General features: G+C 39.8%; 1 protein-coding gene and 1 long non-coding RNA gene across 3 annotated transcripts in view; one reads left to right on the top strand and one right to left on the bottom strand.

Moving 5' to 3' along the window:
- The window catches only part of LOC310672020, a 261,869-nt gene that overhangs the window by 133,676 nt on the left and 114,196 nt on the right, over window positions 1–13,997 (top strand). The window lies entirely within an intron of this gene.
- Window positions 1–13,997, bottom strand: part of LOC310671990 (myosin-1B) — an 88,206-nt gene that overhangs the window by 35,112 nt on the left and 39,097 nt on the right. The window contains exons 15-36 of one of the 2 annotated variants that reach the window (XM_083428447.1): window positions 13,570–13,740; window positions 12,775–13,078; window positions 11,468–11,529; window positions 10,413–10,500; window positions 10,200–10,317; window positions 9,715–9,811; window positions 9,465–9,491; window positions 9,244–9,380; window positions 8,112–8,367; window positions 7,431–7,673; window positions 7,151–7,327; window positions 6,920–7,065; window positions 6,728–6,818; window positions 6,254–6,643; window positions 5,217–5,343; window positions 4,627–4,745; window positions 3,817–4,013; window positions 3,299–3,482; window positions 3,024–3,189; window positions 2,212–2,336; window positions 963–1,271; window positions 669–872 (exon numbers count right to left, since the gene is read on the bottom strand). In XM_083428447.1, coding sequence (XP_083284573.1) covers window positions 669–872; window positions 963–1,271; window positions 2,212–2,336; window positions 3,024–3,189; window positions 3,299–3,482; window positions 3,817–4,013; window positions 4,627–4,745; window positions 5,217–5,343; window positions 6,254–6,643; window positions 6,728–6,818; window positions 6,920–7,065; window positions 7,151–7,327; window positions 7,431–7,673; window positions 8,112–8,367; window positions 9,244–9,380; window positions 9,465–9,491; window positions 9,715–9,811; window positions 10,200–10,317; window positions 10,413–10,500; window positions 11,468–11,529; window positions 12,775–13,078; window positions 13,570–13,740 — 3,738 coding nt within the window. Of the gene's footprint in view, window positions 1–668; window positions 873–962; window positions 1,272–2,211; window positions 2,337–3,023; window positions 3,190–3,298; window positions 3,483–3,816; window positions 4,014–4,626; window positions 4,746–5,216; window positions 5,344–6,253; window positions 6,644–6,727; window positions 6,819–6,919; window positions 7,066–7,150; window positions 7,328–7,430; window positions 7,674–8,111; window positions 8,368–9,243; window positions 9,381–9,464; window positions 9,589–9,714; window positions 9,812–10,199; window positions 10,318–10,412; window positions 10,501–11,467; window positions 11,530–12,774; window positions 13,079–13,569; window positions 13,741–13,997 lie in introns of both variants that reach the window. The other variant, XM_083428448.1, reaches the window with a different exon arrangement.

Here is a 13,997-nt window from a genome sequence, read left to right as displayed (position 1 = left end):
AGGAAACTTAGTGAACTGAAGATTGGAAAAATGAGAAACAGAGAGAAATCAAAGCAGATAGTTTCATTCATCCCTACCCTCAACTGTTACTTAGTTATTTCATCAGGTTGCTGCCAAGCAACTATCATTCTATCAGGCAGCATCAGAAAGAAACATAGAAAGGAGGACCACTACATCAATTCCACGAGGAGACCAGCTTCATTTGGCTCCTCTTACTAAACTGTTTCCATTCTATATGGTCATTATAACAACTATGCTACTTTAATAACTGGTGCCTGTTTTCCTCTTCCCTCCTTATGCCTTTTTCTTCTTGAGTCATGCCTTGTAAATCACCTTTCTATGAACAAGGACTATTTTGCTTGTTATTGATCATACGTAAACTGTTCTGGAACATTTATTGGCTAAAGGGTTTGCTAAAAACACGCTAAATAAATAAAATGAGCTCCCTTCAAGGTCTTAATTGAGTACCAACGTCCACTTCATGTCCCTTGACAGTAGTGATTCTTAATATGATGAGAAAAATAGGCTGTGTGGTGATGAGTAGGTTAATTGCCTATTTACACATTAGCAACAATCTCTTTATTTCTGGAGCAGAGCCTACACCTGATTTATCCCCACTGGATTATCCTCATGTCCTTGTGCGTGCCCATTACATATTAGAAGCTCACCTGGGTGTGGAGGAGTTGCACACGCTCACTGGCATCCAGAAGTTCCTGTTCTGCAATTTTCCTGCCCCTCTCTGTCTGTTCCAGAGCTGCACGGAGCTCCTCAATCTCAGCCTGCATCAGATTAGCTCTGCGCTCAACCATGGCCACTTGCTCCTTCAGATCTTCCTGGCTCCTCATAGCTTCATCCAAATGTATCTGGGTGTCCTAAAAAATGATATTGAGATATTATTGTGAGACCATTCTTTGCACAATAACAATCACAACTATATCCTGATTACAGAAATATATATGTACCTTGAGTATTCCTTGGGTGTTCCTGAGGTTCTTCTGTGCTTCAGCAGCTTGGCGGTTGGCATGGCTCAGCTGGATTTCCATTTCATTCAGATCTCCCTCCATCTTCTTCTTTATTCTCAGGGCATCATTCCTGCTCCTGATCTCAGCGTCCAGTGTGCTCTGCATGGACTCCACAACTCTCAGGTGATTCCTCTTCAGCTGATCAATTTCCTCATCCTTCTCTGCAATTCTCCTGTCAATATCAGCCTTCACCTGGTTGAGCTCAAGTTGGATGCGGAGGATTTTGCCTTCTTCGTGTTCCAGTGAGGCCTTAAGAAAACCATTTATAACAGCTGTTAATAATGGACTTGACAGCTGTTTCCTTATTGAAGTACACTCAACATTATATTGAATATACTATTTAGCAGTGTATTCACCACATTTCCATACTCAAAGGAAGCCATCTCAGAAATGCTACCTTTTGCATGTTCAGCTAGGTATTCAGAACTTGACCTGGGGACATCTTGGCATAAGTTAAATTAAAGGATGGTCTTCACTTGTACCAAAATAGAACTAGACAGATGGTACTCTAAATTCTAAAGGTCACAGAGTGGCTTTTAAGCTGACCTTTGGGGAAAAGCTGACAAGAACTGGGGAGCATCTGGTTTGGGACAGAGCATCTGTAAGGGATGAGGGTGTAAATGTTCCACTTCATCAAAAGAGGATGGGGTAAAAAATAGCAGTAAGCATACAGTAATGCTTCTATTTCCAATGGCCATGCATGAGTGCTAACAGTTACTCAGCCAAAACAGTACCACCCACACATAAGAGGGAAGTATCAGAAGATCTGAGGGAACAGCAATGTTTGCAGAAGTACAAAAAACAGTGGGACTCAGAAGCAGCCTACAAGAGAGCAGAGCTTGCTCAGTGACCACAGAATGTTGATGGTTGAAGGGCAGGGATTGGAATGGAATGGAAGAAGGCATTGCTGACCGATGGATTGAAATACTAAACAAGAGAACTCCACATTGCAGCATTTTGTTGCAGGTCCCATTTGTGACACTGAACAACAACAGGATTGGACTATTGCCTTCATGCCCTGCTTGTGGACCTCCAAGTAAAAAGCAGATTGTAGAACTAAATGGACCTTCAGTCTGATCCAGCAATGTTCTTACCTTATCATCATCCTTCTGGTTGCCTCTTCAATTATTTCACAGTATTACAGATCAATAATTTGTGTCTTTTCATTATGCATAATTGTATTGTTTACCTCAGCTTCCTCTAGAGAAGCCTGCAGTTCAGATTTCTCTTGCTCAATCTGCTTCTTCACTTTCTCTAATTCATGGATGGCCTTTCCTCCCTCAGCAATCTGTTCCGTGAGGTCAGATATCTCCTCTGTTAGTTTCACACAAAGAAAGGAGATTAATAGTGTTTATGCAGCAGATGTAGGATAAACAGATGTAGGAAGGTTTGGGAAGGAGGGTTTCAGTTATTCATCTCAGCTCCACTATTTGGAGTGAACAATTATAGTACTAGCATTATTTTATTCATTTATTCATTCATTTATATTAATTTATTTATTACATTTCATATACCACCAGTCTCTTCCAAGGAGCTCAATGTTGCGTACATAGTTCTTTTCCTCCCCATTTCATTCTCACAACAACCATTTGAGGTAGATTAGGTTAAGAGATTATGACTGGCCCAAAATCACACAGTGAGCTTCATGGTTTAGTGGGGATTCAAACCCTGGTCTTCCAGGTCATAGTCCAGCACTCTAATTGTTATGCCATACTGGCATAATTTTAGATTGCAGCCCTGTGGGTCAGACCTATTTTATTTTTAATTTTATACAACACCTAATGACCTAAGATGTAAGGCTCCTCGTAAGCCTTGTGAAGACTGCATAATAAAACTGCATGTTGTGAAGACACTCATTGTAAACTCCCATGCACATGGGTGTCTATTCTAGCTTTGGGGAGAAGGACTGTATGAGATATCCCATCCTTATGATCTATTGCTTCAGCTCTGCAAAACGAACTTCACAGTTTTTTTGCACTTATTATGAAAAAGTGGTCTTACGTTGGAGATTCTTGTTTTCACGCTTCAGAGTTTCCAAGTGATCCAAAGATTCCTCATAAGCATTCTTCATCTTAAAGAGCTCTGTGCTGAGAGAGCGAGACTCTTTCTGGGAGGCTTCCAGTTCAGACTGTGTTTCCTCATATTTCTGTTTCCAGTCTGCCAGAATCTGCAAAACACCAGAAAGAAGAAACACAAGAAATAAGAAATGTGTTCATGTGTACCTGAGGATTTGTTGCAACGTGCTGGGTTTTCTTTTAAATTATGGTCAAAAGTACCTTATCAAAGTTCTTCTGCTTCTTATCTAGAGCTGCACAGGCTGCATTGGACCTTTCCACATCAATCATCAAGTCCTCCACTTCATTCTGTAGCCTTTGCTTTGTCTTCTCAAGGGAAGCACATTTGGAATTCACAGCCTCTACATGTTCTTCAGCATCCTGAAGACGCTGAGCCAGCTTTTTCCTAGAGAAATGTGATTACAACACTTAGTCATCCATTCTAATAAATGGCTTACTGAGAATGGTCCATGCATACTGAGAATGGTCTCAAAAACAAATTTGATTTTCCATTCAAACTTTGTCTTGCCATGTCATCAGCTCCTTCCATGTCAACACTGATGTGATTGCGTTATTACAGTATATCTGTTGCTCTGAGCCTAGCACAAATAACTCAGTGACCTGTTCTGTTCACTGAGTGATACAAATAAATATTTCCCCCAATTCCATCTACACAATGGCATACTTTCTTCTACTTTTGAGTTCCCTTTCTCTCCCTTGCTCTTGGTTCTTGTACTTACTTGGCTTCCTCTAACTCTTCTGTGCGTTGAATGGCATCTGTTTCATACTTGGTTCTCCACTGAGCAACTTCACTATTGGCCTTAGACATGGCACGTTGCAGCTCAGCCTTGGCTTCCTGCTCCTCTTCAAACTGCTCCCGGAGCAAGTCACAGTCATGACGGGCAGATTGCAAACCATGGGCAAGTGCATTCTTGGCCTGAAATGTGGAAAGAATTTAGTAGTTATGAATGTCAGGGTGTTACCCATGTCTGTTGTTATGTTGCATAGTTTCTATTGCATTTGTATTTTTAATGTTTATTTTTAGCTGCCCTGAGGAAATAAACAAAAATTTGAGAAAGATGGGGCATCTCCAACATGTCATCCCTGCCTCAGTTTTACATCTTCCTGTCCACATCCCACTTATTATGCTAGTATTCTGCTCTTCCTCCCAAAGTCAGCTTTTCTGACTCTCCAAAGAGATGGAAGAATTGAGGAGAAAACACAAGAGAGCGATTTAATGTTGATGTCATGATGTGGTTGTTCCTTCAAATGTGAGTGAACGAATCATAGCTATACCAGAATAAATGCCTAGTTTGCAAGCAGCCTAAGATACGTAAGCACATGCAATCTTTTGCCCATTTGAATGAATAGAGAGACCACCATAGGGAGATATCTAGAGAAGTTTCCTGAGCAACCTTAGAGCTTCTGAAATGAAAATAATTAGGATTTCTGCAGAATGCACATGGGTGTCGATAACTGAATAGGAGAAAGAGGCCCTGTGTTGTTTAGAGCTGTGATAGAGGGCCTGCAGTGTTGAACAAAATACACACCTTTATCTCTTCCTCAAGCTGCCTCTTTAGTTCCTCAATCTGTTGGGTAAAGGCTTGCTTGCCTCTTGTGAGCTGAGAAATCAGTGAATCTTTTTCTTCAACTTGGCGTGAGTATTCACCTGAAAAGAGAACGGATTAAATGGAATATATACCGGTACATATTATCTATGTATCTACTGTATGTATAGATCTATGTATATTTTGTATAGTATGTACATATTTCTTTTTAAGCGGTGATTGAAATGACCTTGATGGTTATAACAACAAATGCATTAATTCATTTGTAACAACAAATAAATTAATCATGTTCACTATTCATAAAATATTTCTCTTAGTAGTTATAAATTATGACTAGCCACACTTAGATAAACCTCCCTCGTTTGCTAACAAGTCCTATTGCAGCTGGAGAAACTTACTTCCGAACAAACAACCATAGAATCAGATTTCATAATGAAATCGTGTTGCGAGAAAACTGCTAAACTTATGTGCAGTTAAGATTCAATTAAATAGTATAGACATAGTAGATTGGTATTTTGCAATCTTTGGACCTAAGAATTGCAGCATTAAATAATTTACTTTCAGTTTCTTACCAGCTTCTGTCTGCAGACGAGCTCTTTGAGCAGTTAGGTCATTAATAGTGCGTTGGTTCTGTTCCTCCTTTGCTTTAAGTTCACTAAGCTGGTCTTCTAAAGTGCGGCTTATCTTTTCAAGATTTGCCTAGATGTGAAATAATAAAGTGTATAGCTATATAAAACAGCTGAGGCCAGATTTAACTAACTGGCCCTGCCAGCAGAAGCCTGCACAATGACCTCCACTAGCACAACAGGGCTTTCCCCTCTCTACCTGTGCATGCTCCCTCAAACTGGTTCAGGGTGGTGGTAAGGATGGCAAGCAGATATGCTTGCCCTGAAGAAGCAATCCACTTAGTGCTACAGTGAATTCCTCTTCCATTTCCCCACATAATTTATCAAAATAATCTGACTATAGCAGTGTCACATTACAGTATGATACACATTGGGAAGAAGTATCAGGAAAGTGGGGGCAGGGATAAATAATATTTATCACAACAGCACTGAGATAGTGCTTATTTAGGTGACCATGCTTTATGTTTGCTATTATGGAATAATTTCTGTAATAGTTGGTAAATTGTAATTTTGAATTGTTGTAAACTACTTTGAATTTCTTTTTAAAGAAATTACTTTATGCAAATATTTTTATAAATAAAAAATTCAGTATTATTATAGACATAGCACCAAATGACAGCTACTCCAGACACTCTTTTGGTTGTCCCTGCATGAGCCAGGTGGATCATTTGCTCTAAGCACATTTTGTAGATTTAAGGTATAAATAAAGTGTTTTGTGTAGACCTATTAAAAAAACCTTAGAAGCTGCTCTCTTACATAAAAATCCAATATACTATCCACTGTTCCATCTGCTTAATATGAGTATTTTGCTTTTGCTTTTAGGTACTTGAATGGGTGCTACTGTAACCCACGTATCCATCTCTTTATATTCCCAAACCATGTGTTTATTATTACATTTATATACCACATGTAAGATTGTGAATTCTGTATGTTGTGCCTCCACCTGATAAAGCTGAAGGAAAGTATATACTGCTGCAGTATACCTTTGCTTTGGAAACTGACTCCATATTACTGGCAAGGTCATCAATCTCCATCTTCAGCTCACTCTTCTCCTTCTCCAGCTTCTGTTTCACACGTTGCAGGTTATCAATTTGTTCCCCAAGTTCAGCTGCACTGTCTGCATGCTTCTTGCGAAGAGCAGATGCAGTGGCTTCATGTTGCAGAGTGGCTTCTTCAAGGTCCCTGCGCATTTTCTGGAATTCTGCCTCACGTTTCTTGTTCATCTCAATCTGAGCTGCGGTTGCTCCACCAGCTTCCTCCAGACGCTCACTGATCTCTTCAAGTTCTCTGGAGAGATCAGCCCGCTGCTTCTCTGCTTTGGCCCGAGATGCACGCTCAGCCTCAATCTCTTCCTCCAGTTCCTCAATACGGGCCTAGAGAAAGAGAAGCAGCCATTAACAGAGTCTTTCCTGATGAACTGATTTTCATATGATGGAGTCAATATGTGCTTGACTTGCCTGTAACTCCTTTATCTTCTTTTGAAGCTGGGAGCCCAAGGCCTGCTCATCTTCAATTTTGCTTTGTAGCTGGCTGATTTCAAAGTCTTTCCTTTTCATAACAAAACACAAAGTTTTTTGAGTCAAATTCTAAGAGGGCTGGGTGCCATACAGAGCTCCCAAAAAGTCTTCTAGACAGTAAACCATACTTACTTCTTAAGCTTTTCATCCAGCTGCTGCTTATCATTCTCCAAATCCATTGTGGATTCCTGGGCCAGCTTCAGGTCACCTTCAAGCTTCCTCTTGGATCTTTCCAGGTCCATGCGAAGTTTCTTTTCTTGCTCCAGGGACCCTTCAAGCTAAAGACAAAGAGGGGACAAAGAGTTTGTCACTCTAATACTACTTTCACCCCACAGTTATTCTTCTGCATGTGTTGGTGCTTACATCGTCCACTTGCTGCTCCAGCTTGGTCTTTGCTTTGGTCAGAGTATTGACTTTGTCCTCCTCTGCCTGCAGGTCATCCAAGGTCTGTTGATGGGCCTCTTGGAGGGCTTTCTTTTCCTTGGTCAGTTTGGCAATGGTCTCATCCAAGACTGCCATCTCTTCAGTGAGATTTTTCACCTTTTAGAAATGAACAAACAGATTCAATGTATCATCCCACCCTGGAATGATAATACAACATTCTGACTATTTGTTGCAGATCTGAGCACATTATGATCATTACCTTGTTTTCTGTGGCATGCTTCTCCTTTTCCACCTTGGCCAGTGTTAACTCCAGATCATCAATATCTTTCTTCAGCTCTGAGCATTCATCTTCCAGTTTCCTCTTTTTGGCTGTCAGCTCAGCATTCATTTCCTCTTCATCCTCTGCCCGTTCAGTCAGCTCCTTAATTTTAGCTTCCAGCTGAATTTTGGTTTTGATCAGCTGGTCACATCTCTCCTCAGCATCTGCCAAGCCATCAGCTTCCTATACAGGGAAAATGTATGTCATATAGCAATAATATTATTATCCTACTTAAGAAGTTCATGCACACGCAGATCTCTTGCACAGAATCTACTTACACAAAGGAATGTGCACATGGCCTCACCTTTAAAACTAATTGTTAAGCTATTCAAGGCCATATTCTTTCAGTGTTCAAGTAAATCACTCTTTAATAGACACTGGTTATGTTGGTATATCAAATACCAAAATAAACTATATTCACCAGTATACTATATATGTGTAAAAAAATACTTATGTCCAATTTAACTTTGACTGTGGTGAACTATTACGTAGAGGATATGTAGTATGTATATAAGATATACAGATTTATTAAACATAGCCACATTTCTCCTGCAATTTCTGAATTCCTCTACTTAAACTAGTCTAGAGTGAAGAAAAATGTATGTTACCAACAATGCTTACAGATTGGACTTGGAGTTGCAAGTCATTCTTCTCTTGCATCAGAGAAACCATTTTTTCTTCCAGTTCCTTCACTTTGGCATCTGCTTTGGCAAGGCTTTCTTTAGTTTTCTCAAACTCTTCCTTCATGTTGGCCATCTCCTTCTCTGATTCAGCACTCTTCAGCAAAGGCTTGATCTTGAAGTACAACTTCATCCAAGCCCAAGTCTTCACATTCATAAATGAACGGACATTGTATTGAATAGTAAAGATGGATTCTCTGTAACAACCAGACAACAAAATAAAACCTTGATGATGAAAACGACAACAGTGTGATCAAAGTGTTTAATGAAATTCTTTTGTGACTCTCCTAATAAAAAATATGAACTGTCCGATTCTTGTCCAGTTGCAAAACAGGACTTAGACTGAACTACTAACTACACTTATCTGGGAGTAAGTGTAGGTTTATATCTCAAGGAAAGAGTAAGAAAAATGAATATTTTTTTTCTTTATAAAGAAGGGGTTGATATTTTCAGGAGCACATGGGGTATATGAAGAAATTTATCAAATAAAGCTTCCAAAAATAGGACTATTTTATAAAGTAGTTCAAATTTCATTATGCTTCTTTGGCATAGCTGTCACTTTATTTTTATACTTCTTTTATACTTTTTATACACTCAAATTTAATACAAACCTAATAAATGTTAAGAGAACTGCCACTTAGTGCCACTTCACACACAGTCCTTTTTAAAGGTATACAATGGAAGCTCAGAAGCCAAACACCTTGCAACTCAAACTTTTCAGGTCCTGAACAATCGAAAACTGGAAGTGAGTATTCTAGTTTTTGAATGTTTTTCGGAAGCCGAACGTCCAGCATGGCTTCCACTTGAGTGCAGGAAGCTCCTGTAGGCAATCAGAAGCCGTGTCTTGGTTCTCGAATGGTTTCAGAAGTCAAACAGACTCCTAGAACGGATTCAGTTTGAGAACCAAGGTACGACTGTACTTCTTACAAGTTTTACATAGAATCTGCCCCAGAATTTGGAGAGTAGCCCAAAGAGTATTTTATATATGTTATTATTTGTAATCCTTGTGTAGGGCATATTAACATGATAGGCCAGTGTGGTCATGAGTTCTATTACAGATGGCAAAACTCTACCTCCTTTCCATCATTTTTTGGAATTCCACCCTTGCTAAGAAGCCACGACACATAGCCTGTGTACGTGTAATCAGCTGTGCCAATTTGTCATCTCTCATCTCCTCCAGAAGACCCAAAAGGCCAGCTTTGAAGAAGACCTGGGAAAAGAAAATATTACAAAGTATTGGTCACTGTCTCAACAAACTCTAATTTTACAGTCTTGTAATAAAAAGTAAATTTACCTTTGTGTGGCCAAATTTATATTGGGTATGGTCAACATCGATAGAACCGAGAAGCTTCTCAGAAGCTTTCTTGCTATCCATGAACTGTCCCTCTGGGACGGCACTTGCATTCAATATCCTGTATCTGTTGAGAAAAGCTTACAGTTTTTATTTTGCCAAAGTATTATGATAGCTGGCACTAACTTCCACAATTGTTTTTGTTACAGAATAATATCTGAAAGAGATTAAAAACTGCATTTGGCTATTGGGTGTGGTCAACATCAATAGATCCAAGAAGTTTCTCAGAAGCCTTCTTGCTATCCATGAACTGTCCCTCGGGGATGGCACTTGCATTTAAAACTCTATATCTGTTAGAAGAAGTGGAAGATAAAGATGCTTATGATTTGATGCCATGTTCATGGAACTCGGCCATACCAATGGTCCATCCGGTTTAGCATCTGATTGTAAATGTTTAAACAAATATTATTCCTAATGGCCATTTACCTAAATCAGGGAGACTAGTAAAATTTAACTGAGGCTAAATTTAACTGGGGCCTTCTTGTAATCTCTTCATGCAAGGACTATTAATTGTCACTGATGGCATTTCCCCCCCTTAAGCCTTTTGTCCAAACGTGGTGCTAACTGCTATAATGCAATATTAGAAACAGTCAAAAAGCAACTCAAAACTATTGATGGGGAGGGGGGGCAAAACAACTACAAACAACCAATAGGTTAATAATTGGGGGGCAGTCTGACCTCTGTTTGAAGTCACCATAAATAATCCTGCTGGGGAATCCCTTCCTGCAAATTCTGATGCCCTCCAGCACACCATTACATCTCAGTTGGTGCAATACAAGTTCATGTTCCATGGCACCTTAGAAAATAAGAGAAGATATGAATACCAAAATGTATACAACTGGTGCATCGCATCTTTCTTTTTAAAAATCAAAGTAGAGTTCTGTGTCTTACCAGGGGTTTTAGTTTCATTGGGGATTAGGCAACGCACAAAGTGTGGATGAGTACTCTTCAGGTTGCTCATCAGTTTGTTTAAGTTCTCCTGTGGAATTAGAAGCCAGAGCCTGGTTAACAAATTCCACACACATATACATGCAAAACTTCCTTTAAATTTTCCATAGGTAGTAAGAAAAATTAGAGAAAAACTCTGAAAAACCTCTATGAAATTGGTGTGTGGTTAACCTGATTGGACTCATACTTCCTCTGACAAATTGAGAGCACAATTTGGGGTTGCTCCTGGATACGTAGGTGGATTTTTCAAAAACTCATCCTTGTCCGATTCACAAACTGCACTATTCTAGTGATAAAGACTTGGGCACTTTCACGTTTGCCTTGGTAATCTCCAGATCATAGACCATTGTGAGACTTCAGCTAGACTAGAATGCAGTGACCTAGTGTTTTGTATAATTTATTTATCACATTTATCTTGCCCATTCTCCAAGAAGCTCAGTTGCATGCTTTCTGTTCTATGACTAAGCAGTCTTGGACTCTTAAACTCTTGATGGATCTATCAGAGCATACAAAGGTGCCTTCTATTGAGCCGGAATATTGGTCTGTCTAGCACAGTAATGTTTACACTGACTGGTAGCAGTTCCTCAGGATATTAGACTAGAGTCTTTCCTGAGCAAAGATCAAAACTGGGGTTATTTGTACGCAGGCAATGTACTCTACCACAGAATTTCAGCCTTCACCTATAATACATTTCTCTTGTGCTTAGAGGCATGCTGGTGTTCTGTGATTGTGAAATCTAGGGTTGCTATATTCCCAAAATATTCTTTAAAAAGAACAGGCTTTTCTAGGATTTTTAAAGCATTTCTTTCAAATAATCACCCTGCTTGCCGTACGTCTGGGTTTCCCCAGACATTTTGTTGACTCAGCGAAAATCCGCCCTGACACCACTTCTGCTGCCCAAATCACAGACATGTCCGGGAAAACTTGGATGTATGGCAGCCCTAAGAAATCAGAATTTTCTCCCCTTACAAATATCTTAAGCCAAGATTTTACCATACCCTGAAAAGAGCAGAGACAGTCTGGAATGAGGAACCCTTCTTCTTTGCAGCCTTCTTTCCCTCTGAATAATAAGAAAAAAATATTATAATTAAAACATATACATCAGGGATTTTATGTGTTATTCTTCTGTATAAACTACATTTGTGGCTGTAGGTTCAGTGAGGCAGCAGTGGAGTGCACAGACCAAGGACAAGGATAGGACAGTGTGTTGGATTCAAATTAGGTGACAACTTTATTGATTACAGATGCAACAGGTTTGGTGTAAGCATTTGGCATTTATCAGGAAGATCAATCAGCTTGCCTGCTGGTTGATGAACTGTTCCAGCTGACTAAAGTTTAGGGGGTGTCCCTCTTCCACCATAAAGTTTGCTATGAGGCAGGCAAAACCCATAGACCTGGCCAGTCAACTGACTGTAGCACAAATGCCTTCCTGACTCTGAAAACAGCAACTTTTTTTTAATTAAAAAAACCCCCACAGCAAGTTCAAAGTAGCCCCCTAAATGGTCAACCCTCACCCTGCCACAGCTTCTTAAATACTCCCAGAGCAGACCGAGATGGGCAAAGTCTTCACCCAGGTCTTCCCTGGAAATCCAGTTCACAGGGAGCCCAGACTAATGCTGGTTAGCTTCTTGACTTTTGCAATGCCTCGTTGTTCCCTACATGAGAGGTGCAGGAAAACAACCACACCAGAATGTGACTGTGTGTTACCCTGCTGCTGAACGAGGCTGCAAATGCTGCTCCCAGTACGGGGGTGGGGGGACTTCCAGACCTAAGCATAATAATATATTGTCACCATATTTACTCTGAGGGTTGGAAGGTTATGATTCTTGTAGGATTATTTAAAGACATGTGATGGGTGAATACGAAATAATATTTGGAACAGAGATATGCTGAAGTGTTAGTTGAGTGGTCCTCAGAAAAAGCCAGAGGAGCTGCCATTGTGCACACACACCATACATTCCAAGTACATTGCTTCCCCCCCCAAAAAAAGAAGATTCCTGAGAGCTGTAATTTTCCCTTCACAGAGCTATAATTCCTAGCATCCTTAAACTACAGTTCCCAGGATTCTTGCATGTGTGCTTTAAATGTATGATGTGTATGCAAAGTATTTGATGGTTTAACATTTGATGGTTTAAAATCATTGTGCGATTTAGCCCTTCTTGAATCTTCAACCAGACCGACTGGGTTTTGCCATATGCAGATGGTGTTGCTGCACTCCCAGTAAATGGTTGCTGTTACTGAACTTAGGTTCCTTCCTATTCAGGGTTATGTTCATGAGCCAATTGCAAATTGCAGCAGGAATTACCTTCTGCAGGGCGGTCTGCAAACAATAAGGCCAATGTCTTCATTGAAGATTTCTGGTACAGTCCTACAACTGTTTCATTCAGGGGGTCCTTGTTCTTGTCCAGCCATCCACTGATGTTGTAGTCCACAGTGCCGGCATAATGGACCAGGGCGAAGTGAGCCTCAGCCTTGCCTTTGCCAGGTTTGGGCTTTTCAAAGTTCTTGCATTTGCCAAGATGCTGGTCATAGAGCTTGTTCTTAAAAGAAGTGTCTGTTGCCTTGGGGAACATGCACTCTTCTTCTAGGATGGAGAAAATACCCATTGGCTATAAGAAGCAGAGAGAAAGCAAGATTTTATAACTTGTGTGCTGTTGGCTTGTAATATTAGCATATATTATTGCAAGCAAGTGTCATAGGGATAGGTTCTTTTGGCCAGCCACCTTGTCTTGTGATTTTAATGAGGGGAAACAAAGCAAGAGGTTCTTTCTGCAAATATGTAACTTAAGGTCGGGATTTCATTGCACAATGACAGTCAAGAATTGTTCTGTAAGGCTTCCTGTTGAATGATTGTATTTTGAGTATGGCAAGAGTTTCTAAAATGCCATATCAAGGCATTTTTACATGAGACACTAAGAAGCAGGTTTGACCCTCTCTCTTCCCGTTATTTTTATGTCGCAAGCAAATACTATTTTATAAGAATGAATTTAAATTAAATAAAATGGCTGTTTTGTTGTTTAAAGTAAGGACACATCTTTCAAACTTTAAAGACTGCTTAATTACATTGTATGCTAGATTAACAAAAACTTTTTAAAAAGACCTTCTCAATGAGTTCAATGCAGGCAGCCAGATCCATTCCAAAGTCAATGAACTCCCATTCAATTCCTTCTTTCTTGTACTCCTCTTGCTCCAGCACAAACATGTGATGGTTGAAAAACTGTTGCAGTTTCTCATTAGTGAAGTTGATGCAGAGCTGCTCCAAGCTGTTGTACTAGTGGGGGAAAGAGTACATTTATTCTAAAGAGTACAACTCAGTGCGACCCACTTTCAATTCTAGGTACAGTACTTCATGATATTTTCCACCCATATGCTTATTTTCCACCTGCATGTCTACCTAAGCTACCCTTAACCTGATTGAAAGAATTCCACCCATTAGACATTAACTTGGATTAAATATACTACATAGGTGGACCTAACAGATGAAGAAAAATGCTATAAATAGAAGTAATATTAATGGGGTCAGAGGAA

Source organism: Podarcis tiliguerta (assembly GCF_965153285.1).
Source record: "Podarcis tiliguerta genome assembly, chromosome: 2".
NCBI classification, from domain to species: domain Eukaryota; kingdom Metazoa; phylum Chordata; class Lepidosauria; order Squamata; family Lacertidae; genus Podarcis; species Podarcis tiliguerta.
The sequence above is the reverse complement of the archived record's forward strand: the minus strand, read 5'-3'. Positions and strand labels throughout refer to the sequence as shown.